The sequence below is a fragment of the Aquarana catesbeiana genome, linkage group LG10, assembly GCF_042186555.1.
Source record: "Aquarana catesbeiana isolate 2022-GZ linkage group LG10, ASM4218655v1, whole genome shotgun sequence".
Lineage (NCBI taxonomy): Eukaryota > Metazoa > Chordata > Amphibia > Anura > Ranidae > Aquarana > Aquarana catesbeiana.
Window position 1 is genome coordinate 177,958,967 of NC_133333.1, and position 26,503 is coordinate 177,985,469.

Genomic DNA, 26,503 nt, shown 5'->3' on the forward strand with positions numbered 1-26,503 from the left:
CTTTTGTCTGATGTAAAAGTCAAATACGAACGATCCGAAAATCCACAGACAGCTCATCTTAAAGCGGGATTCCGGCCAGCGAAATTTTTTTTTAAGTCAGCAGCTACAAACACTGTAGCTGCTGACTTTAAATAAGTACGCTTACCTGTCCTGGGTGCCCGCCATGTCAGCCGCCCCGTCCCTTGGCTCTCGGGTCCCGGCACCGCCATCCTAAGTAAGGGAAACAGGCAGTGGAGCCTTGCGGCTTCACTGCCAGTTTTCCTACTGCGCACGCGCGAGCGGCGCAGCGCTCTGTGAATAGCCCCGTGGTTTTCTGGGAACACACAGTTCCGAGGAGCAGGACACGCCGCGGAATAGGAAGAGGCAGATTAGGACGACTGCCTAGCAACAAGGGTTCAGGTAAGTTTAAATTTTTTTTTTTTTTCCAAATTTTTTTTTTTTTTTAAGATTTTTCATGCGATTTTTTAATTTAGGGTGGCCCTCCACTTTAAGACTTTTCCCTTCTGATTTTCGTATTGTGTGTACGAGGCCTTAGGCTGCATTCACATCTCTGCATTTTAAATTGCAGGCAGATTTGCCGCGATTTCAAAGCGATGAGGTGTGAATGAGATAAAAATTGCAGAAAGCACATTTGAGATGCCATTCATTGATGTAAATGATTAATGCTTAAAAATGATTAAAATGTACAACTTTTAGTTGATGCTCCATTCATCTGAAACCTCTGCAGCAGCAGCAGATCAGGAGCCATACAGCTAGAACAGCCTAAACCAATTGATGGCTGGATGCGCTCAGTGCTCGGCTGCTCACGCCTGTTGCCGGTGGGCGGGACCAGTGACGTGTAGCTTCGGGAGCTCTTGGCAGTTCCGAGTCGGGCAGGAGAAGGCAGGTAAGAGCCGTTTGGGCCTTTCCCGGTCACCGAGCACATACCGCCCCTCACTGTACACGTCACACACAGAGCAGCGCCATTATATCACGGTTTTCTCGGTATTGCTACTTCCTGTCACCCCATTCCAGCGACCCTCGCCCTGCCTCGTCGGCGTCTATTGAGAGAGAGGCGGAAGTGAGTTGGTCAGCGGCAAGGCATGCTGGGAGGTGTAGTTAGGACGCAGCCTACTTTCATTACAAGGTAGTACGAGTGGACTACATGTCCCAGCCTCCCCAGGGCCTGTAGAAGAAGGGTTAGGGAGCTCGTATTGTGTGCGGTGTCTCTCCTCGGTAAGGCTGATCTCAGTGTCATGTGTTCGTACAGTGTGTGCTTTGCCCTCTAGCAGTACCTGGAGTCCCATGATTGCAGTGTTCAGGGTGGAGGTGTCACATGGGGGAAGGGGGCCTGGATTGTGCTCCCAGGCATAGAACTGCTGCAGTCCCCCTTCCCCATAGGAGTAGAGGAGATAGGGCCCCCTTCTATAGGAGTAGAGAAGATGGGCCCCCAGCACCCCTAATTGTGTACAGGGTGGGGGCTCTGTGTGCCCTTGAGGTGTGCTGTGATATCATCTACATCCTGTGTTTCCCATGGATGTGAATGTAGGCTCCTTTTTAGTACACCAGACTGACATTTTAATCAGTAGAGCTTAACCCATCAATTTTAACGGTTTCCCACAACAGGCCTCATTCACCGGGGGTGTAAATAACCATACGTCTGCCGACTGATGTGTTTACCATATCGGGGATGCACAGGTGTTCCATGCAGGCAGTCCTGCTGCTGTTTAAGAGGAATCATTAGCAATGGCTGCACGGACACAGCCGCTACTCCCAATGTAACATCCATGCGGGTGTCCCTGAGTGTAGCCTGGTTGTGTTTAGGGCTGCGCACCCAATGAGATGTCACATTAGGAGCAGCGGCTGTGTCTGTGCAGCTGCTGCATCCCTGTTGACAGCAATGGGACTGACTACCTGTGAATCCCTGTGAGGGTTAACACAGTCCTCCACAGGAATACAGTTATGTACACCCAAGGCACATTGTAAGGATGAGCTCCGGCGTGTTCGCACAGCCCACGTGCAGAGCCCGCCAGGAAGTCGTCACGGCGCTGCGCTAATCACAGGCAGTGAGACATTTTCCCGATGTGCGGCTGCAGAGATTGGGAAATGTCTCACTGCCTGTGATTAGTGCAGAGCGTTGCCGACTTCCTGGCGGGCTCTGCACGTGGAGTGTGCGAACACACCCGAGCCCATCCTTAATTGTGAGTGATAACTGTCAGTTGTTGTGCTCTCAACTGAACTGTCAAGCTATCACATGGCTGGTGTCATAACTGAGCACATGTGCAGCACCATGGCAACTGCAGGTCAAACAGAGGCTAAGATGGCAGCTTCCTTGGCTGTAGAGGATAAGAGTGATTCGTTTCACTTTTCAGGGATGGGCAGCCCTAGGCATGCGTCCAAGGGTGCGTACATGATGTCATTTTCAGTGACACCCAGAAGATCGTCACATAGAACGGGTGTAGGCTGGGACTGGAGGATGCTCCTGTGGGTCACTGCACCTTAAAAATTAACCACTGCCTTAGGCCAGCCATACACGGTTCAAATATTGGCTGGTTCAGCAAGAACCAGCCAAGATTCGAACCATTAATGGTCAGGCTGAATATGCCAAGTTGATCGATCAACTTGGGAGCAACCAGCCACCAGATTCGCTTCCAGTTATCGCAAATAGCTGCTATTGATAATTACTGTCTTCTTCTGGTGGGGTCGGGTGAACAGACAATAGCTCAGTAGGAGGGATTCCTGTCAGCACTGTCTGTGCTAATGGAGCAATCAAGAACATTTCTTTCCTGGAACCTGTGACTGCAGGAAAGAAAGTCATACTGTCCACGGCCTTCCTAAGGCTGTAATTCACAGTGCACTAGACTTTCAATTACAAAGCTGGTCCTGTACCTCTGGGCTCGTGGTCCATACACCTCCATGGTGTTTTGGAGAAGTCCATGCTAAATCACTGATGTTCAGGTGCCACCTCCCAGTACCAGTGTAGGACCTCCTGTGCTGCAGACGTAGTTACTTGAAGAGGCCCACCCAAGTATGCACTTCATCCTCATAGTGGAACCACCAGCTACAGCGTGTATAGATGTAAGAACCCTGCATTTTTGAAGTTACAAGACTTGGGGGTGATCTGACATTTACAGCACACTATTATTCACTGTCATTCCGGCTGTCTAAAGCTAGTAAATTGATTCTCAAAGCGGACCTTCTCAGCTAAATTCCACTGTACATTGTTGTAATCGTCCCTTCTGCTATCAAAAAAAAAAGCTGACCATTTTTTTTTTTTTCTGCTTAATTACTTTTTTTATATTTTGTTGCTATATGGCCCACCCCACCCCTGCCTCCTATTCTTGCTTAGGCAAAAATGAAGTAACTGCTCCTGAGGCATTCCTACTTGGTGCATATTGTCTGAGGACCAGCTGCTAGAACCTGGGAAAGACAAATGGCTTCATATGATGTCAGAGCGGAAGATGGCATCGCAGGACATGACTTTCAGTGGCAGATTACAGCAGGACAACGTTGGATTTGCTGGTTGTGCATATATGGTAATTGAGGGGAAACTCAATATGAAAGGTAAGAATGGATTAAAAAAATGAGGGGATAGGTGTGGAAAAGGTTTCTGACCTCTAATTAAAAGCTGACGCTCCAGGCTCCTTCAGAAAAAATTAAGTCAACAGCTACAAATACCGTAGTTCCTGACTTTTAATATAAGGACACTTTCCTTGTCAAGGTATCCCGCAGTGTCCTCACCCGAGCCGATTCTTCAATCAGCTTCGGGTGCAGGCGCCGGCATCTGTAGTAAGGGAAACAGGAAGTGAAGAATGCCCACTGCACATGCACGAGTCGTTCGGTGCCTTGTGAATGGTCCTGTACTCTTCTGGGACCTGTGATGTGTCCCAGAAGACTGCAGGGGAAGGAGGGGGGCTGAACCTCTGGCTCAGGGTACCAATAAAATATTTTCTTACTCGTGCTCCAATCTTTCAGGCTCCCTCAACAGTGCTAGACTGGCATTCACAGCTGCTTCTCCCCTACGCAGCATTGGTCACATGGCCTCTGACATCATCAAGTACAGTGCAGGACCCATATCACATCTTGGCCTTTTGGCTTAGATCACATGCAGTGTCTGTTCTTGTCAGTGTCCGGTAGGGGTGCTCTGCCATCATTCTAGCCTTCTGCCTTGGATGGCTGGCTGTGTATTATCCCTGCTGGTATGATAGGGTCTTCCTAGCAAAAAGGAATCTTAATTAAGCACCCAGTGGGTAAGGTGACGGCCTTGGTGTAAAGTATCATTATGGGTTTAGGACCCCGCTGTGAAAATGAGCACTAGGCCACAACACCACCTGCTTTTTTCTTCACCTCCTTTTATGGGCTGTGCTTTTTGGCTGAATCCAGGGTAAGGCTTAGCCATTGTGTTATTTTCACCTATTTTTTTTCTTTTTCTCTCCATGTGTGTCACCTGCATTTTATATGTGTGTTTAATTTAACTCCTGGATGGTTTAGAATGAGTATTTAGGCCTACCCTAGGGGAAAGCTATGTGGCCCTTAGGTTCCTTCTTTACCTGCTTTGGGGAGGGGGGTTTCTTTTCAGGAGAGTCCCTCACCTAGTACTTGTTGGTCAGTGTTGGCTGATCATACGGACAAGGTCTTTTGGCTAGGTGGACCAGAGTGTTTTTTCCCCTGTTAGGAGTCTTGTACCCTGGGGGGTCAGGGAAGGAACCATATGACACACCCCTAAATGTACTTTTTTAGTGTATGTTCACATATCCTTTTTATGTTCACTTTTGGTGTCTTTGCACACCACAATCTTGATTTAAAGTGATTGAAAAAGTTTGTTCAAAAAAAAAAAAAAAAAAAACATGTTATACTTGCCTCCTCTATGCAAGGGTTTTGCACAGAGTATCACCGATCCTCCTTTTCTGGGGTCCCCCTGCGGTGCTCCTGGCTCCTCCTTCGCATGGACTGCCCCCACTGAGAGCCGCTTTCCATGGGGGCACTTGTGCGGGAGTGCTCCCATGTCACTGGATTTGATTGCCAGCAGCGGAAGCCAATGGCTCCTGCTGCTATCAGTCTATCCGATGCGGACCAGAGACATCGGCTGGGCTGGTTCTCATCGCTGGAAAGATCGGGTTCAGGTAAGTAAAAGGAGGGGCTCTGGGGGACTGCTGCACAGCAAAAGGTTTTTCACCTTGATGCATAGAATACATTAAGTTGAAAAACCTGGAGACTTTACAGCTCCATAAATGAAAAGGGCACATAGCTCTGTGTTGGATGTGATGGTTCTAAGGGACAGTCCTCAAGCCAGAGTGTAGAGGAGAGTGTCTGCTCTCTGGGGATCAGGTATATAAAACTGCTTTTTCTGGTACCCTAGATGTAAACAAGCATTTAACCCTTGCAGTTCAGAGGCAGCCCCACTGTAAGAAAGGATTTTGGTTTTCCCCATAAAATTATTCCTAGAACATATACCACAAGGTACCTAATATTATCCTTGCTAGCTAGGAAAAATTCTTCTATTCCACTACACCCCCAGAAAGTGGCTTCACTTAAAAGGGTTTTACTTCCTTGAATTTGGGAGTAAGTCCCTTTTATCTGTCCTCTGTCCAGTGAGTGTGTCAGTGGTTGGAGAAGATGTTGTATTTAGGGGTATGGTGGGCAGGGCTTAGATCTGTAATAGATGAGGGGGGTTCATTCACAGAATGCCCTGTGCTCTGTAAAAAGAGTACAATACCTTTTTAATGGATGAGGGTAGAGTGAACAGTACGATCTTTCACTGTACTATAGACAGAGCTGTCCATCGCAGCGCCACAAGAAGAGTGCTGTGTGTGGTTTCTTGAATGAAACTATTATTTGTACAGTACAGAGCAACACTGTGGGAACAGAATACTAATTATTATAGGTAACCTCCTGGCGTGCGGTTTTCAAAAAATATTTTTTCTTTAACGAACATCACAGGACACAGAGTATCTTCATATCTAGTATGATAAGGTTATGGTGCCACCTACAGGTGATTGGACACTGGTAAAAAAAAAAACTAGACAGGAGGTCCCCTCCCAGGCATTAACCCCTCCCCATTAGGCAGGGCTTCAAGGGGTTGTAAACCCTCAAGGTTTTTCACCCTAATGCATTCCAAGCATTAAGGTGAAACACCTTCTGTAGTGCAGAAGCCCCCCTTTTACTTACCTGAACCCGATTGTTCCAGCGAGGTAGATGAGCAATGTAGCTGTCTCAGGTCTTCATTGGATAGATAGCAGTGGGAGCTATTGGCTCCCGCTGCAGTCAGTCAAAGCCAGTGACACGGAGTGCGGGGCCGAGTGCTGTCTTTGTCAATGGATGCAGCAGCCGGACTCGGGAGTGTGCCCACATGAGTGCCCCCATGGAATGCAGCTCTCTGTGGGGGCATTCGAGAAGAGGAGGAGCCAAGAACGCCGCTGATGGACCCCAGAAGAGGATTGGGGCCGCTCTGTGCAAAACCCTTACACAGAGAGGAGGTAGGTATAACCTGTTTTGTTTTTTTTAAAAAACAAACCTTTACAACCCCTTTCAGTTTTTTTTGCTAGTGTCTTGGGTGATGGTCATGTTCTGTGCAGCTTTGTGCACAAAAACGGCTAGCTTCTCAACTGTTCCATCTGGGATTAGGAGACTTGCTTTTTTCGGATTCATTTTCCACAGCTTTTTAACACCAAGAGAAATGGTACCCGGATCCCGCACCGGAATGCCTACAGTTCAACAACCTGCTGCTTCTACTTAAAAAAAACATTCCAGGCATTTGAAGAGGATTGCAGGGGGGATTGCGGACAAGTGGGGCCGCAACACAGTGGCTTGCGGCTAGAGGTGCACCGAATGGGTTTTTTGATGCCAAAACCGAAAATGAAAAATACACTAGGCCGAAAACTGATACTGAAAATGACTGTATACATTTTTATACAACACATTGCCAATAGTACAGTTTATGATGTTTAATTATGAATGGACAGTCAGTGATCACTGACTCTGCATTCAGAAAAGGAAGACCATTTCATTCACTATTTAGAGTCCCAAAAAAATCAACGTTGCCGCTCCCTCCGCTCTCCATTCGACCGATCTGGGATGGGGGGGACCAGAGGAGGACCTGGAGAGAGCAAGGAGCACATGGGGGAGCCAGGGGGGGATCCGGGAAGCTGGAGGAGGATACAGGACGATTTTTTTATTTATTTATCCCCCCCCCCGTATAGCTTTGAAAAAAGCATCTGACAGCCACGAGAGGGAAAGGAGAAGCGGCTGTCAGATGCTTTATTGAAAGCTATACAGGGAAGATTGGTACTTGAACCGCTTTGTATATTATATTTGACTATTTCATGAATATCAATTTAAATGAATATGAATTTATTGTCGGCCATTATTGGCACCTTTAGCGTAAGAGAAGCTCAAGAGAAATGTATCCCTTTTAAATTCTATGCATCTCTGCACACTGGTCTGTTGGGCTTCCATTGTGGTGTTAAAGATCGAGCTTGGTACATTTTTGGTCAGTTAAAAAAAACGCACAAAAGTGCATCCTAGTTCAAATGCATTGAAAACGGTGCAAGAACGCATCATTAATGCACCCGTGTTACATTTTTTGAGTCACATGATCTATGAAAAACACACCATAAGCACAGTAAATCATGGTAAAATCGGCCCAAAATCTCGGCAAAAACGCGGTGCGTTTTCGGTGCCATTATCGGCACCTTTTCTCTTATTGGCATTCTGCAAATAACACCATTTTCGACCGATGAAATTTCGGTGCATCTCTAATTGATACGTGGCTTTTGTGCAAGGTGTCACGTGTATTGTTCCATCTGTCAGGATTCTGTTGACTCCGAGGGACCTCAGCTTGGTACTTTCTGTTGAGCCCATAGGGGATATTCCTTTAGTCCTTCTGACTTCGAAGGTTATTTTCCCGGTTGCCGTTACTTTGGCTCACAGAGTTTTGGAATTGTCTGTTTTTTTTTTTTTTTTGTTTTTTTTTTTGTTTTTTTTTTTCTTGTGCGAAAATGTTCCTGGTGCTCCACCGTGAGAAGATGGCTTTTTGGCCTCAGCTATCATTTCTGCCTAGGATGGTTTCTTCATTCCATCTCAACCAGGACATTGTGTTGTCGTCTTTCTGTCCCAAGCCGCAGATGGAGGACAAGGCTTTTCATACGTTGGGAATGTGGTTCACGCTATCAGTTGTTAACTGAAGTCGACTGCTGCAATTCATTAAATTCCCTCTCTGTGATTTCTAAAGGCCCAAGAAAGGGTTGTGCAATGTCCAAGTCTACCATTTCCCAAGCTCAAGTTTGTACAGCTGCTGCTACTACCTGGTCTTCGGTTCATACTTTTTACAAAGTTTTTACCATTATTAGAGCTGCTACGGACGCTACCATTTGTCAGCGAGTTTTACAGACTGCCGTGTGAGGTTCTAACCTCTTTTGGTTTAGATGTTTGGGGCCAGTTAGCGTTTTGCCATTTCCCTCCCCTCATATTCACTGCTTTGAGACATCCCTATCATATTGGACGTGAAGATGTCCAGTGATGTACAATAAAGAAAATTTGATTTTTGGTATTGCATAGAGCAGCCCCGAACCTTCTTTTCTTTGGTCCCTCACCGGCAATATTGGCTCTTGCTCTTCTGTGTTTGACCCCACAGCAAGCTTTTCATATGGGGGCAGACAGGCAGGCTCGATCCCGAGTCATGTTGTGTACATCCATTGACACGCACAGCCTGGCTTGGTCCTGCCCCCTGCTCTTTAACAGGATTTGACTGGCAGGAGCCAATGGCTCCCGCTGCTCTCAGCCAAGCTTGTGAGTGGGAAGAGAGAAGACTGGCAGGCAGACACAGCTCTGGATTGATACAGGCAAGTATGGGGGGGGGGGGGGGGGGGGGGGCACCTCCAGGGGCAAAATGTTTTTTGTTTTTTTTTACCTTTTTAATGCAGGGAATGCATTCAAGTGACACTAAACTGAGAAGTGTTAATTACCATAATTCATTCGCATAAATCATATAGATTATGCCACTATATTTTGCTTTTAAAATATTCTTTTAGGCTGCATTCATACCTGAGCGTATTGCTTCAGGCGGAAAGTCGTGCGATTTTTTTTTTTTTTTTTTTTTTTTTTTTTTTTTTTTTTTTTTACCGCAATTTCGTACAGGTCAAAAGGTCACCAATGGAAAAACGCCTGTAATCTGCCCAAAAAGAAGCTCCTGTACTTTTTTGCCTTTTAGGCCTTTTGCTTCAGGTGACAGAACGTTCAGATGTGAACCATTTAAATGAATGGGATTTTACTTGTTGGGCGTTTTTGAACTTTTGAGATGAGCGTTTTAGGAGCTGAAAACGCTCGGGTGTGAATGCAGCCTTAAGTCATTTATTCCCGTTGTGTGGTCACATGATCTTTCCCTGTTCTTTGGCATCTGCAGGGGAAGGTCTTTGGGAAGGGGCATCTGTTACTCTACTGATGTATGCTCTCTACAGTGTGAGTGTGTGTCTGGCCAGCCCTGATTGGTGCTGTGCCAGTTGCCTGACTGGCATTTTTATTTGATCACTTTACAGGTATTAACAATTATACTTTGATTAACTAAACTTGATATATTTAATACTGATTTATATTAAAACTAAGCTTTTTGTTAATTTCTTAGTGACTATTATTGGCATGCTATAATGCCACCCCCAGTGAGTAGCAATAGGAGTACATGGAGGAGGGAGTGAGGGGAGTGCCACTGCATATACGCCCACATGTGTGACTCTGTAGTGATGTGGGCTACATAGATAAGGAAAAGGCGGAAATGAAGGACTTGGAAGGGAACTGAAATATGAACATGCTCAGTAGAGGACACTATATGGGCTACATTGTGTTCATGTTTTTCCTGCTGTTTGACTTTGCTCTTGCATCTTTAAAAAGTTGCTTATTTGGAAGGACTCAGGGGTATCTTAACTAACACCAGCCGCAGGAGAGAAGCAGTGCATCTGAATACCAATTTTGATCTTGAGAGGTTTTTTCAAATGAGAAACACCCACTGCTAATCACAAGATTTCCTGTTTAAAAGCCCAGTGGATCTGTTTTAACAGAGCAACCAAGCAGTACAAAGGCTGTCACTACTTTTTTTTTTTTTTTGGCTTTCTATGGCCTTCTTTTGAAAACCCATTACTTTTCAATGGTCTTCCAAATCTTAGCTGTAACTGCTTTGGAAGCCAGTGCTCCTCTGAGGATGGGCTGTAACATCCAGGGAAAGTTGGGCAGCTTTTTAAAATCACTTAGGCTCCAAGCTGATTGGAGGGAGAAAGGAATGTAAGACTCCTACCACTTAAAGCAGAACTTTACCCATAACTTGATAAAAAATAATGTTCTTTAGCAAGGAACATACGTTCCACATTATTATTTGATACCAACATGAGTGTGTGCTGTCATTTTTTCCCCCCAGCATTGCAGCTGTTTCTTCTTGCTGGAGCCATTTTGCTGAAGCCTAGAGCCCCTGAGGAGCAATAAATCATTAAGTAGAACTAAACTAGAGCTGCACGATTTTGGCTAAAATGAGAATCATGATTTTTTGCTTGGAATAAAGATCACGATTCTCGCGGTGTAACATCTTTCACAATATACAAAAAAATTGGGCTAACTTTACTGGTTTTTGTTTTTTTTGTTCAAGTGTATTTTTTCCAGAAAAATTGCATTTGAAAGACTGCTGCGCAAATACAGTGTGACATAAAATATTGCAACAACCACGATTTTATTTTCTAGGGTCTCTGCACAAAAAAAAAAAAAAAAAATGGCGTTATAACTGATCACATGTGCAGAACCATGGCAGTTGCAGATCAAACAGAAGCAGCTTCCTTGGCTGTAAAGGATAGGAAGGTTTAATTCCACTTTAAGGCTGTCGGCAGAATGGCCTCTACAAACTTGTCAGTTTTAAAAAATGGACCGAATATCTGAGTAGTTTAAACTGGTCATATAGTAAAAACATGCATGAGAGGGCTCTCACACCAAGCCGTGGGGGGCGTCAGCGGTAAAGTGGCACTATTTTCAGCGCCGCTTACCGTCGTTTTAGCGCCACTATTCGGTCGCTAGCGGGGCGGTTTTAACCCCCCGCTAGTGGCCGAAAAGGGGTTAAATGCACCCGCAAAACGCCACCGGAGCGGCGTTTTGCCGGCGGTATCGCAGCGCTGCCCCATTGATTTCAATGGGGAGCAGTGGTGGAGGAGCGGTTACACTGCTCCTTCACCGCTCCAAAGAATCTGCTGGCAGGACTTTTCCTGACGTCCTGCCAGCGCACCGCTCCAGTGTGAAAGCCCTCGGTGTGAAAGGGAAAACCTTACCTTTTTAAAGTGTTTGTCTACCTGAAAATTAGAAAAATTGATATAATGGGGAAGGATTGGAACCCTTGTTGTGTTTCACTGTGCCTTTGCAAGATAGAACATTGGGTTCTGTTAGGCAAATACAGCTGTTTGGATTTGGCTGAGTATGAACAATAAATAGAAATTTCTATTGATTCCTAATACTGACTCTGAAAATAGAGCATTGGCCCTTTCACTAATTTTATTTTTGTAAAGCTTGTATGATTTTTTTTTTTTTCAAAATTGTCAGTTTTTTGTTTATAGCGCAAAAATGAAAACCACAGAGGTGATTAAACACCACCAAAAGAAAGCTCTATTTGTGGGAAAAAAAGGACATCAATTTTGTTTGGGTACAATGTCGCATAAGCGCAATTGTCAGTTAAAGCAATGCAGTACCGTATCGCAAAAAATGGCCTGGTCGTTAAGGGGGGAAATCCTTCCGGGGCTGAAGTGGTTTAAAGCGTTTGTTAACCCGAAAAATAAAAAAATATGGATCCTGCTCCGTTTAAAGGATTTTGCACAGTGGTAGTGCTGTTTAATTTGGACCCCCATAACACCTAAAAAACCTGACTGATCCTGCCAGTTTCTCCCCTCCCCTTTGTAAACAGACCATGATAATCATGGCTGCTGAGCCCCTGACATTGTGGTTTACGTGCCTCCATCATCCGCAGCCAGCTCTTCTGTGTGTGTCCTCTGTCACCCTCCCCCCCTTCTCTGCACAGTGCCGCCCCATCCCCCTCCTGCTGCAGGAATAAGCAATATATTTTTATACTATCCGTTCTGTCTCCCCTTACAGTGCCCTACTGTCTGTTTTATTAAAACAAATCCTCCTTTACCGTAGCTCCTGGCGATCACGTGACCCACTGTGTCTCCTCCCTCCCCTCCTCCTTGCGTACCGCTGGCGTCAACGGGAAAACCTCGGCTCCGCCCGCTGCTACTGCAAGACGGGCAGAGAGGAGACATGGCCATTTACATGGGAGCCGCTGTGAAATACGGTAAAGGATTATTTTTTTAATAACACACAAAGACAGGGAGGCAATATATTGGGTGATAAAAATGGATTATAGTAAAATGTGAAAGTTGGTTAACAACCACTTTAAACCCCTGTTGGGTTTTTGCTTCTATTGAGTGCGCCATTTTTTTTTTTTCCCTCAATAGCTGTCATTGTGACACTGGTTTCTTCAGGAAGGACATGTTACAGGAGCACAGACATGGGTAACAAGCTGAATGCTGTCCGCACACTGATGATCCTAGCGCTCATATTGGGCACAAGGCAACTTTGTTCAACTACTTTTGTTAGATACCCAAAGCTTTGGAGGATAAGGATTTAAAGTAACATTAAACCTTCATTTAAAAAAAAATAAAAATGTCATACTTGCCATACAAAACCATTGCACAGAGCAGCCCCGATCCTCCTTTTCTGGGGTTCCCTGCTGACACTCCAAGACCCTCCTCTTCGGCAAGTGCCCCCATGGAGAGCAATTTTCCACCTAAGCGCACTGTAAAGCCACCCTTCTCTGCGTCTATTGACACAGCCTGGGCAACTCGGGCCCGCCCCCCACTCCCTTGTCACAGCTTTCGATTGCTATCAATCTGCCCAATGAGGAAGGAGACATCACTGGATTGGATTGGGTTCAGGTAAGAATAAGAGGGGGCTGGGGGGAACCTGCAGCACGGGTGTTTGTTTTTTTTTTTTTTTTTTTTTACCTTAACAATGCATTAAGGTAAAAAAACTTGAGGCTTTAGAACCACTTTACCCCAGGGTCATTTAATAAATGGTGTGTTTTTAATTTCATCTATTTTGCGTCATCTTTCAGCTATAAAATGCCATTTATTATCTGTCACAACTCAATCTTTCATTTTACACAGAAACAGAATGTCAGAAGGAGACAGCATTGGTGACTCAGTTCATGGCAAACCCTCACTGGTATATCGCTTCTTCTCAAGGTTAGGGCAGGTAAGTGCAAAGTAAATGCCAGAATTTTATACTGCAACATAACACATGGATCTTTTCTTTTTCTTTAATTTTATTACTATGCCTTTGCTCTCTATATATTGTGTTTATCTAGCTATCTATCGTGTGTGTGTGTGTGTGTATATCTATCTAATCTCTCTCTCATCTCTCTCTCTATCGTGTGTATGTATAATCTCCTAATAGCTAAAACCCAAATTTTGTGGTCAGCCTTTACTGGTACAAATGGGACAGACAACTCAATGAATATAAAATTTTTTTATACAAAAGTTTTATGATTAAAATCACATATTTAAAACAAAAAACACTTTTTTTTTTGGTGCCCTGTGTATTGGAGGACCAATAGCACACATATATACAGTACTACCTCGGATTGCGAGTAATGCGGTTTACGAGTGTTTCGCAATACAAGCTATTTTATTTTATTTATTTTTTTAATCCTGACTCGGTTTGCGAGCATTGTCTCGCAAAACTAGCAGGATTCAAGCATCTGCAGTCTGCAGTACCGCATTTGGCCAGTGGTGCAGGGGCGCCGGTGACATTCATAGCCGCTCGGATGCACTAGGCTGGACTCAGAGCCACTTGGAAACACTCCGTTCCCGAGCCTCTCCGAGTGTTTCCGAATGCATCCGAGTCTTTCCGAGTATCTCCAGCGCCCCCCCCACCTCTGGCCACATGCGGTACTGCATACCATAGAAGTCACTTTGGAAAGAATTGTCTGACTCTCCATTGACTTCTATTGGGAAACTCGCTTTAATATATGCTGTAGTGTATATGCTATAGTGCTTTGGATTACAAGCATTCTTCTGGAACGAATTATGCTTGTAATACAAGGTTCCACTGTACTGCTCAATTATTGTTTGAACCCCAAGATAATTAACCAAGACTTCTCTTGGCTAATCGTCTTGTGGTTCAAACAATAATTGAGTAATATATATGTGTTATACTGGTCCTCCCAAAAAAAGTTTTTTTCTTTTAGCCACTTCAGGTCAACCCTATAGCAGTTTTACTGCTACAGAGCAGCACCTGTGCACCAGATTGCGTATATAAGTGATCTTACACTTCCAGGTAGGGGGCACGCATGCGCTCTTCGGCGGCTCGCTTTGGCTGTGATTACACACTGTGGAAGCTGATCGGCGGGTGCACTTTACCGGCCAATTGTTCGGCAGATCGCCTCGTTCTGACTAATTTTCATCTCTGCCCCTAGTAATAACACCTGCCACAGCTCACAAAATCACTGGCTAGGCACACAGTTAACCCTTTGATCGCCCCTGATACCCCTCCCCAGCCAGTGTCATTAGTACAGTGACAGTGCATATTTTTTAGCACTGATCACTATATTAGTGTCACTGGTCCCCAAAAGGTTTCGGTGTCAGAATGTCCGCTGCAATATTGCAGTCCCGATATAAGTCGCTGATCGCCGTCATTACTAGTAAAAAAAAATTAAAATAAATCTCCTAGATTTTCAACGCTTTAACTTTTGCGCCAACAAGTTAATATAGACTTATTGTGATTTTTACCAAAAAATGTAGCAGCATATACATATTGGCTTAAATTTATGAAGATAGCAGCAGAAATTAAAAAATATTGTGTTTGTTTGTTTTTTTCAAAATTGTTGGTCTTTTTTTGTTAATAGCGCAAAAAATAAAAACTACAGAGATGGTCAAAAACCACCAAAAGAAAGCTCTATTTCTGGGGAATAGCTTTAAATAAAATGTATGTCCTTTTTTTTTTCACACAAATAGAGCTTTCTTTTGGTGGCATTTGATTGGCTCTGCGGTTATTTATGTGCTATAAACAAAGACCGACAATTTTGGGAAAAAAAAAAACTATATTTTTTACTTTCTGCTCTAAAACCTATCCAATAAAAAAAAATGTAAAAAAATCTAATTTCTTCATCAATTTAGGCCAATATGTGTTCTGCTACATATTTTTGGTAAAATAAAATCCCAATAAGCGTATTCTGATTGGTTTGCGTAAAATGTATAGTGTCTACAAACTATGGGATAGATTTAGGGACTTTTAAAAAAAAATTTTTACTAGTAATGACAGCTATCGGCAATTTTGCGATATTTCGGCGGACAAATCTGACATTAAGTGACACTCGGGGACCAGTGACCCCAGTACAGTGATCAGTGCTAAAAATAATGCACCGTCACTGTATAAATGACACTGGCATGGAAGGGGTTAACATCGGGAGTAATCAAAGGGTTAAATGTGTTCCCTAATGAGTGCTTTCTAACTGTAGGAGGAGTGCTTTGACTAAAGGAAAACAGAGATCCGTGTTCCTGCTTAGCAGAAACACAAGATCTCAATTTTCCTCTCTGGCAGAATGGCAGTCTGCCTTGTTTACATAGGCAGACCGCCATTCTGCCTTTCTATGAACGATCGCAGGGTTCTCGGCAGACACAACGTCCGCTGGTTGGCTTCCACTGTGTCCAATCGCAACGGGAGCAGGGCTCCAGAGGCGCGCAGAGCCAAAGAACAACATTACATATAACTATAAAAAGGATAGTCAGTCGCTGACCGCGATCTCCCTCCTCTCACCGTTCACTGTGTCTATCACACAGGCACATCGGATGACGTCACTGGCTCCTTCCGACGCGTTGCATCACGTGACTTTATCAAGGGTGATAAAGTCACGTGACATGTGACGCAACGCGTTGGGAGGAGCCAGTGACGTCATCCGATGTGCCTGTATGATAGACACAGTGAACAGTGAGAGGAGGGAGATCGCGGTCAGCGACTGATTCAAAAGCGCTGTTATTTGTATTCCATGTGAGTGTAAACACATATGCTTACCAAAGAAAGCACCATAGAGGCTATGTTCATTGCGCAATGAAATGTCTTCTTTTTTTGGTTACTTGAATGCAACACATGATGGGAGGAAGTTAAAACAACCAGCTGAGTGTGTCAGAAGTGCAGGGGAGAGACTCATGTTCCAGATTAGCTGTCTACTGAAACAATCAGCAAATATAAACTGTATAACTGGTCATGAAAGGGGGTATCGCAACTTCAAAGCCGCACTGGTGTGAACCAGGGCTAAATGCCACTTTTGCTAGTTAGCTTGTCCTGTTAGGGTTTGGTTTGGCATTGAGGGGAGATTTGCTGATACCTTCTAAATGATTGCGCAAGTGTGATGTGGTGTATTGTGTAGCAACGCATTGAATTGGAAAAAAAAATGAGTGTATCCTATTTTTGTCAGCACGCACCACTGCAGCACATTGGTGTGAGCTGAACTCCTAGGACTCAAGGCAAATTGTCTGTGCATTAGAACTGCGATGGGAAAGGTTGCCCAGCACAGCCCCATGCATTTGGTGTGGAAATTAAAAAAAGATATACTGGCAGGAACAACTGGTAACAAACTATATGTTAAAGCAGGGTTCCACCCAAAAATGGAACTTTCGCTTTAAGTGATGGTGACCCCCTGACATGCCACATTTGGTATGTCGTTTTTTTGGGGGGGGGGATACCCAGTTTTTATGGGCTTATGGGCTCCCACTTCCTCCTCTGGCTCTGAGGCGCCGGAAGGAAGTTCACCTCTCCCCCTCCCTGCAATCTTCTGGGACACGTCACAGGTCCCAGAAGATTGCCCGACCATTCGCAGCGCGGCCGGCTGTAAGGCTAGAATGCCGGCGCCTCAGAAAGGAGGGGGAGAGGAGCGGGACTTTGTGAGCCTGCATCGCTGGACCGTGGGACAGGTGAGTGTCTGTTTATTAAAAGTCTTTTAAATGGGTGGAACTCCACTTTAAGGGGGAACTCGAAAACAAACACCGATGTGTTGATTTTGACAGACTGCATAAAATGTGTTTTATGTAATTTTTTTTTATATGAGCCAAACGTTTGTTTATTGCTGAAAATTACCGTCTCTTATGTGTTTGATTGAAGCACTTTAAAAAATCCCATGTGAATAATTTTATTTTGGCCTTGGACCTGTTTGATGCATTCCTTCCATCTGATTATTTAATCTTAGTGGATCTTTTTTTGTTTTGATGCTTGCAACCCGCTTCTATATTACATTTTTTATTTTTTCAGATTTACCAGTCGTGGCTAGACAAATCCACACCTTACGCAGTAGTGAGATGGCTGATGACTGTAGGCCTAAGCATTCTCTACATGATAAGGGTTTATATACTACAGGTAGGTTTTGTTACCCTGTTGTAGGAGGCTTTGTTGAAGATGCACTATGCACTTCACAGGGGTTGTTATAATTGTAATATAATATTTACTCCCTTTTGGCTCCACACTCCTTGAACATTTTGTCTACAACCAACTGAGCAACCACCTCATTGAGAATAACCTTCTTGATCCCCTTCAGTCTGTATTTTGCCCACAGCACTCCACAGAAACTGCCCTCCTAAAACCCACAAACGACTTACTAACAGCCAAAACCAACAGTCATTATTTCATACTCTTACTCTTGGACCTTTCCGCTGCCCTTGAGTTATTTGAGGAGGGGGGGTGGTCAACTGTATCAATTTGCTTGGTCTCTATGGCTGCGCTCACTGTTGGTTCAAATCTTACCCATCTCATCGCACCTTCAGTGTCACTTACAACTCCACTTCCTCTTCTCCAACTCCCCTTACCGTTGGGGTCCCCCAAGGTTCTGTCCTTGAAACTCTACTATTCTCAATCTACACATCCTCCCAGGATCAGCTTATAGCCTCCCATGGCTTCCACTGCCATTTCTTTAATCGTACATCACGGGACACAGAGCCATAGTAATTACTATGTGGGTTATAGTCCACCTTCAGGTGCTGGACACTGGCACACCCTAAACAGGAAGTTGCCTCCCTATATAACCCCTCCCGTACCGGGAGCATCTCAGTTTTTTCACCAGTGTCTAAGGTGTTGGTCATGAGTGAAGATGTGCTGTGCTCCACTGGAGCAATCCTTGCTGGGGCTAGCTATGCAGCCGGATCCATTCAAAGTGTCTTTTAGGCCAAATTGAATGGTGCCCGGGCCTCGTATCCGAAGAAACGAGGTTTTGCTTGTAAACGCTTCTTTTTAGAGAGCTGGACCCCGGGATCCAGTACTTTTGGTATTAAGGCCATAAAGTTTTACTGTCAGGGTGCTATTACAGGAATAGGATTGTGGGTTCCGAGGGTCCCCGGTTCCTGAAGGTTTTACGGAACCCACTGTGAAGGGTGAAGATTGGGTCTGTTGGTTTTACCCCAGAAAACCCTGCAGCGGGAAAGGTAAGTGGAGTTTTCTAAGGAATTTTTACATTTTCTTAGGCCCCTTTCACACGGACAGACCGTCTATCCGTTTTTCTTCCATCGGTCAACGGACGACAATGCATTCCTATGGGCAAACGGATGACCATCCGTTACCATCTGTTAACCTCCGCTTCTGTTTTTATCCATTTTTTTTTTTTTTTCTTAACGTACAAGGCTACATCCAGATCCGTCAAAACGGATATTAACTGACCATGTCCGTCAACGTCCGATCAGTTAAGATCCGTTTTGAAGAAATAATTCAAAGTTCATACTTTGACAAATAAAAAAACAAAGTGAAAAAACCTTTATTTTAAAAGGGTTATGCAGAATAATAAAACTAAAACTGTTTTGAACATATCATGTGCTTTTGTGTCTTTTTATGCTATCAAAACACAATGAAATGTGTTTTGACTTTTCTGTCGCGATCAATGGCACATCTATCAGTCCGTCCCCACATGCCACGGTGCTAAGAGTAACCCTAGACTCTGAACTGTAAAGTAAGTTATTCCTGCGCTACCATATGGTAATTAAAGTGGTGGAGGGGGAAAAGCAGCTTGCACCGAATGGGGTCCAGCCTGGCCCCTGATACGGACGTAAGCTCACAGGTGGGGATGGTGCTGCGCTAATCCATAAATAAGCACCGACGCAATCGTGCTAGGGTATTGCTGAGTTGATAACTAATCACCTGCACTCGGTATACAATATATATTAAACTTAAGCAAACAGTAAAGGTATAAACATGCTGTGCTCAATCAAAAAATATAAATAAATGAATAAGTAAGTGGGAATAGCCGGACTACACATAAATTGTAATATATAAAAACATCAACATGAGTGTTATAAATATGCAGTGTCAACACTTCGCATGCAGTGCTAACAATAAATAAATAGCTGAAGCATTGATCACGTACAAACAAACAACCGCAAAAGTGCAATGTTACAATGGATGTCCGAAGAGATCACAATGTCTGTGACAGATGCAATAAAGTGTCCAGTGCCAACAATAGGTGCTCACAATTGTACGGAGACAATACTAAAGTTCAAGACAAAGTGGCTTGTGCAGCAGCAAACAACTCCAATGCTTCATAAAACGTGCCAAACAGTGAAAAAGTGCAGGCAGCAACTGGATTCTAGCATCACTTGCTTAAATGAGTGGAGAGTGTGAAGTGTATAAACCAGTCCTCTTCATGCAGCAATTCTACACTGATAGGTAATGGCCCCTTACCTCATTACACTGAGGTTACAGCATAAAGTAATCAGCGCTTGTGGTATCTCCTGTGGGGGTAGGTCCTGGGTCCCGGACTGTCTTTCAATATACCTCAGGTCCACAGGGGGCATAACGGCCAAAGGAGAGACAAGGATGCCATATAGTGTAGTATTTAAAACATTAGGGCTTTATTCACAAATAACAAATGGGTACTCACACAGTGAAAAGGCAGAGGATGAATTGTAACCAGACGATGGCGAGCTCGTACACTGCTGACAGTGGAAGGTGCCTGTCCCTACGCGTGGCGCCACGGGTCACGTGGCTTCATCATCCCCTGATGAAGCCACGCGTAGGGACAGGCACCTTCCACTGTCAGCAGTGTACGAGCTCGCCGCTCGTCTGGTTACAATTCATCCTCTGCCTTTTCACTGTGTGAGTACCCCTGTTTGTTATTTGTGAATAAAGCCCTAATGTTTTAAATACTACACTATATGGCTTCCTTGTCTCTCCTTTGGCCGTTATGCCCCCTGTGGACCTGAGGTATATTGATAGACAGTCCGGGACCCAGGACCTACCCCTACAGGAGATACCACAAGCGCTGATTACTTTATGCTGTAACCTCCAGTGTAATGAGGTAAGGGGCCATTACCTATCAGTGTAGGATTGCTGCATGAAGAGGACTGGTTTATACACTTCACACTCTCCACTCATTTAAGCAAGTGATGCTAGAATCCAGTTGCTGCCTGCACTTTCTCAAGTCATCTTCCAGGACGGCACACCTGAGAGATGAGAGCCTCCTCCCCACAGGAAACACAATCAATCAACAGCTGTTTTAAGTCCACACCCTTCCCCCTGATCCTCAGTTTTTGATTGTGTTTCTCCCTACACGGCGAAACTGTTTGTTTTTTTCCAAATGACCGAAGCCTGGGGCTAGTGGTCTCCCCCTGGGAGCCGGACCAAATGCCTGGGAAGCCTCTGGGTCTGGCGGGATATATTTATCCTTCCCGGGGGGTTCCCCTATCCTTTCCTCAGGGGGGGGCAGCAGAAACTGGGAAAGCCCCCCTGAGAGCTGAAGGCCCCTGGGTACAGTGGTGTCCCCAGAACTTCAGGGGCCTTTATCCTGTCTCCCCCCCTTACCTGTCCGGACGTCCGTTCAGACGGGGGTGCTGGCCGTCGGTTCTTTCCAGGGGGATCGTATCCCCTGACTCCTGGGTCCCTGGTAGCTCGCGTGGGCTGCTGGGGAGGGCACCGCCTGAACGACCCGCGTTCTTACCCAGAAGGGAAGGCTGAGAGTCAGCAGGAGCAGGCGCCCACATCCTCCTTTCGAGGAGGCACCAGTTTACTATGGTGAATGTCTGCCTAAACCACCTCATGGGAATGAGGAACGTACGGCATTGCCCCCCCCATGTGTATATACTGACTGGACACAGCCTAACCTTGCAGCTCCCTAAAGGGACAGCAGTTGTGGGGGGGGGGGGCACTTTGGCGGCTATCCTCCTTGCGTGTGGACCATAAGGATGGAAAAGCAAGCCCGGTGGCTGTGGCAAAAGGGGAAGACGACAACGGTGAGTCAAAAATCCCCAATCCCAGCCAGATGGTTTCTGGGCATTTGAGATAATCTCCCCTGGGGTCTGGATTCTAATAGCCCAGAAGCTTTTGCTAAAGACACCAGCCACAGCTCCCTCCTACATCAGAGATGCTGTATGGTGGACAAGTGGTGCAGAGGAGCGAGTGTGCCTAAACCACCTCAGATGGGAAAGAGGTAGGTAAGGCATTTTTTCCCCTTCCACCTGTATTTACTGAGTGGTGCAGTGCAGGACCTGGGGTCTCCATAACAAAATAGCCCAGAAGCTACTGCTAAAAACCACCAGCCACAGCTTCCTCTTATAGCAGAGACACTGTGGTTATCACAACAGTAGGTTGTCAGCCTCGCCCTACATACCCGGTTGTGGTACATTAGTAGGGGTGAATACAGCAAAGAGGGTGACCTGGTAGAACAAAGAGTTCCTTACTGGCCAGGTATACCACTGAACAAGTTATTAATGGTGCAATGGTTGAAGGATTCAGGAGTAAGCTCCCTTGCTCAGCAGGTGCACTAGGTTATCTGGCCCTATTAGCCCAGCTGCTAGGAATCTGCTTAAAGTTGCTCCAAGATGCTTAAAAGCTGACCCAACTTTCAACAATGTGGCAGGGACCAAGCTTCTGTGTGGCACAGTAGGGGTTCCCTTGTGACAGATCCTCCTTTTTGGGGGTTGCTTGCTATGGGTAACTTTTCATAAGCTCCAACCTCCCACTCCACTCTTACATTGTGGTTATATTTTAATGCAGGGGGTAAGAAAAACCTTTTTGTTGGTTTGGGCTACAGTCCACTCAGTGACAGATCTAAAAGCGATTTACCATAAATCGTTTTTCCTATAGCCTTTGATTAAGGATTTTCTGTGCAAACATATGCAAGAGCTAGATGGCTATATGATTGTTTCTTTAAGGGCTGCAGGTGGCTATTTACCTCCAGGCTAAATTGGTAACCACCCTTTTTAGAGGTCTTATATTGGTCTCTAGGGCTGGGCTCATTGAGACTTTAGTTACTGATCAGCCCCACCCGTGTATGAGCTGGCTATCGTTTAGGGCTGAAACAACTAATCGATTAATCGACAACTAATCGATTATGAAATTAATCGATTACTATTTTCATAATCGATTAATCGGCCAGTAACATAATGGGGTTAAAAAAAAACTAAAATGAGCTCTTTATAGTACAAATAGAGCAAATAATCTCTACTGTAAATAAATTATATAAATAAGTTTAGTTGGTCTACCTGACCATGGTTTGGTTTCAACAGAAACCCTAATTTTCCACTTCTTGATTAGAGTTTGAACACTGCTGATTGGCATTCTCAATTCCTTGGATATCTTTTTATATCCCTTTCCTGTTTTTTTTTACAGTTCAACTACCTTTTCCCGCAGATCCTTTGACAATTCGATTTTGACCACACAATTAGAAAATCGAACAAACGTTCTTAAAATTACATTTTTTGTCATTTGTCGGGGAAGACATTGTTTGTTTTTTTAAATAAAAAATAGATCTCTGAGTCTGATGATATTTACCAGATTCACCCTTTAATAGTATATACAGTATATCTCCTCTAATAGTATATACAGTATATCTCTCCTAATAGTATATACAGTATATCTCCTCTAATAGTATGTACAGAATATCTCTTCTGTCTGTTATTCTCAGAGTGGATTAGATATTTTGCTCCCTAACCATATAGTTGGTTACTTATATTCACCACTGCATAGAGATGTTTAAGAATAAATTGCCTTTTTTTTAAACTTTACATATTAACTAAATTATACACCATACTTTTTTTTAAGGTTATTAACCGATTAATCGATTAATCGAAACAATAATCGGCCAACTAATCGATTATGACAATAATCGTTAGTTGCAGCCCTACTATCGTTTGCTCAATCTACGGAGGTAAGGTAGGACAACAGCTACTATAGTAAGGTGTCCATCCATTTTAGGATTGGTTCCTTCACTGGTGGTGAAGGATTAGTATCTACAGCCCAGGCTATGCCTATGAAATAATTTGCTCCTGTTTGGTTATTTCATAAAGGGATACACCATGACTCCTTCTTGGCTGCTCACCAGTAGACCTCAGTAGTGAAGGTTTGTCCTTGCTGGGGTGTTTGGTGGCACAACTAAAGTACACATTGAGATTTGTGACATCTCTGCTGCAGTTGGGTGTCCTTTATATCCTAAAGGTACTGCTTTGTTTGGCTACAGATCAGAAAATACAACAGGGAAGGTGGTCTGTACTTTCTGGTTTTGTGCCGCACGCCAGAAACGCACATCATTGAGTCTGGTGATGACATTTCTGCTCATAATTGTTATATTGCTGCACATCAGACCTACACAAGATTGGGGTCTGTCTGTGGGGTTTTTGTGTCCTGTATTACTGCCTTATTGGTTGCTTATCAGAAAGGCAGCAGGAAAGATTGATGGCAGGGGTAGTACATATACTGCCTTTGGTAATCGGTACAGCACCACAAGGTGGCGTCGTGCTGATTCAGACGGTGCTATTAACGGCAATAGCTGCCGCTTTTTGGCATGCCGCTTTTTGGCATGCGATTTGACATGTGAGTCGCATGCCAAATCACTTCAATATGGATGTGCTATCTCTATTCAGAACTGTTATATTATTGCACATCAGAGATATATAAGATTGAGGTCTGTCTGTGGGTCCTGTATTACTGCCTTATTGCTTATCAGAAAGGCAGCAGTGATGACGGATGGTCCTGATTTTGTTGGAAAATACAAAATTGAACCTGTGCCAGGGGTAGTACACATACTGCCATTGGTAATCAGTGCAGCACCACAAAGTGGCCCGTGCTGATTCAGACAGTGCTATTAACGGCAATGGCTGCCAATTTTAGGCATGCGATTTGACATGTTGAGTCACATGCCAAATCACTTGGATGTGCTATATCTATTCAAGATTGTTGTTGCACATCAGACACATACAAAATTGAAGGTTTACTGCCTTATTGGCTGCATATCAGAAAGGACACAACAGTGAAGGTTGTTTGTCTTTTTCTGATTTGTTTTTGCTGCTCAGCAGGGAGACACATTGAGGGTAATGACATCTCTGCTCAGTATTGGTATAAGCTACACATCAGACATACACAAAGATTGAACATTGTTTGTGTCCTGTATGTCCTATATTTACTGACTTATCGTCCGTATATCAGAAAGGCACAGCAGTAAGTGGTGTTTCTCATTGATCTTCCTTGCTGTTTCTTAGGTATACACAGTAGGGGGTTGTTGGCTGCACGCCTCCAGGGAGCCACAGCATGGGGACCCCTTGTTTGTTCGACCCGAAAACTGCTTTTCCTGCGACCTGTGTAATCTTGAGGTCTGTGGTTCCGTAAGCAGGGACTGCTGGATACGCTGCGACCTGGAGTCGCACAGTCACGAATGATAACCTTTGGAAGCCATAGTATGACTTCTCATGCGTCTTGCAGTCCCAAGTGGCAGGTTGGGTCGCACGGGTGTGGGAACCCTAAGCTTATCTGTCCCTTCTGGTTCAGGTTTTGCAATGCTGCAGGAATACTCATTGTGGAGTTATTGCCTTATTTTGCAGTAGACCAGAAAGATCGCAGCTGTAAAGGCTGTCTGTTGTTTCTTTGTTTTTATGTTGCTGCACAGCAGAAGTACTCAACATTGAAGCTTGTTGGTGCTTTCTGTTTCATATTGCCTTACCTTATGGCACTTCAGAAAAACACAATGCTGTAGGTTGCTTGTGTTCTTTCTCTGTTGGTTCTATGTAACTGCACTACAGAACTGCATAACAGGAAGGATTGTCTTTTAACTGTACTTGGTGGTTCCTCATAAATACGCAACATAGAAGTTTGGGTCTTTCTGTCTTCTCTTTATAGCCTTGTTTTGCTGTACATCAGTAAAACACCACTGTAAAAGGGGGTTCCGTCCTTTCTGTATTTACCAGTTATGACCTAGCTAGCTGCACTTCAGAAATGCGCAGCATTTAAGGTGTGTTTGTGTCTTTAATGCTTACATATTGGCCGCACATCAGAAAACCAGACTGTGAGGTTCAGATTTGGGTCTCTTCCCATATTTGATATTTTGGTTTAGCTAGTCACACTCAGATACACAACATTGATGTCTATGCTTGTGTCCTTTCTGTCTAAATCTATTGTGCTATGTCAACAATCTATGATTTTTTTATTTGTGATATTAATAATACATGTATCACCTTTTTGTATTTCAGCCTTCTCTTCCGTGAAAGGGCCAGGAGTTCTGGTGCAGATGTCACATGTCAGAAAGCCTCGACCCCTTACATTCAGGGATGCCAGAGCCATTTCCTAGGGTTGAAGCCCAGTAGAGTTATGGGTCACTGGAGGAAGGCGATAATGAATCGCCCTGTTTAATAAGAACTTAGGAAGTTCGGTTCAGAGGAGTGTTATGGCCTGAAGATGAAGTATAAACATGTATACCCGACCAAATAGGTTACAGCTCGGTGCATGGCCTTCATTTTGCCCTTCTAGCAAAACTAGATGTAGCAATATGAGTGTTCTTCTCCTGCTATAGATGTTAATCTCCTGAGTAGGCTCTCAGGCGTAAGTAAAACTATAGATTGGGCATGCCTTAAACCCAGGGATTAAGTTTTTGTTAATCTATTTCCCTTAAGTAGGTTTCCCTTCAGTCTTTGCTGACGTAAAGCTAAAAATGAACAAAAAGGGGTTGTCTGTCAGGGGCCCCCCTTTTTTGGCAGTTTTATTTCCCTGGACAGGGTTGTGTTAAGACAGGCCCCCTTATGGATCAATGTAGTGTCCTTGTCTTACAACACAGGTCTCCGATTAATCTTTTTAGTGGTTCTAAACAGCACCTATAGGCAGAATAGGCCATTGTTGGTAGATGTGTGACAGACAACATTGATAACCTACATGTTTTCTGATTCTATCTTTAAGAGCCCAGTCCACCTAGATCCTGCATCCGAAACAGAGAAGGCAGGGACACCGGTGGAGTAGACTGGCAGATCAGCCGCATGATCCAGCTATGATACCTTCATCAAGCATATGGAGTAAAGGTAAAGCTTACTGCAGAACCGAGGTTCGCCAAGAGTCTTGCAGTGGTCCCACCCTAAGGTAGGCCTGAGGTACTTGATTATCCTCTCAGGTGTGCCGTCCTGGAAGATGACTTGAGAAAAGTACTAGTTACTTACCGGTAACTGTCTTTCTGGGAAATCTTCCAGGACGGCAGGCCTACTTCCCACCCGTTGGAGGAGGGAAA

General features: G+C 44.4%; 1 protein-coding gene and 1 pseudogene across 2 annotated transcripts in view; both read left to right on the forward strand.

The window, feature by feature from the left end:
- The first annotated feature begins 751 nt into the window (after positions 1-751).
- The window catches only part of RER1 (retention in endoplasmic reticulum sorting receptor 1), a 45,559-nt gene continuing 19,807 nt past the window's right edge, over positions 752-26,503 (forward strand). Inside the window, exons 1-3 of one of the 2 annotated variants that reach the window (XM_073602995.1) lie at positions 752-886; positions 13,161-13,248; positions 17,299-17,403. In XM_073602995.1, coding sequence (XP_073459096.1) covers positions 13,168-13,248; positions 17,299-17,403 — 186 coding nt within the window. In that variant the 5' untranslated portion in view covers positions 752-886; positions 13,161-13,167. Of the gene's footprint in view, positions 887-1,082; positions 1,216-13,160; positions 13,249-17,298; positions 17,404-26,503 lie in introns of those variants that run through there. The other variant, XM_073602996.1, reaches the window with a different exon arrangement.
- On the forward strand, positions 4,055-4,227 carry LOC141111527 (U2 spliceosomal RNA; annotated as a pseudogene).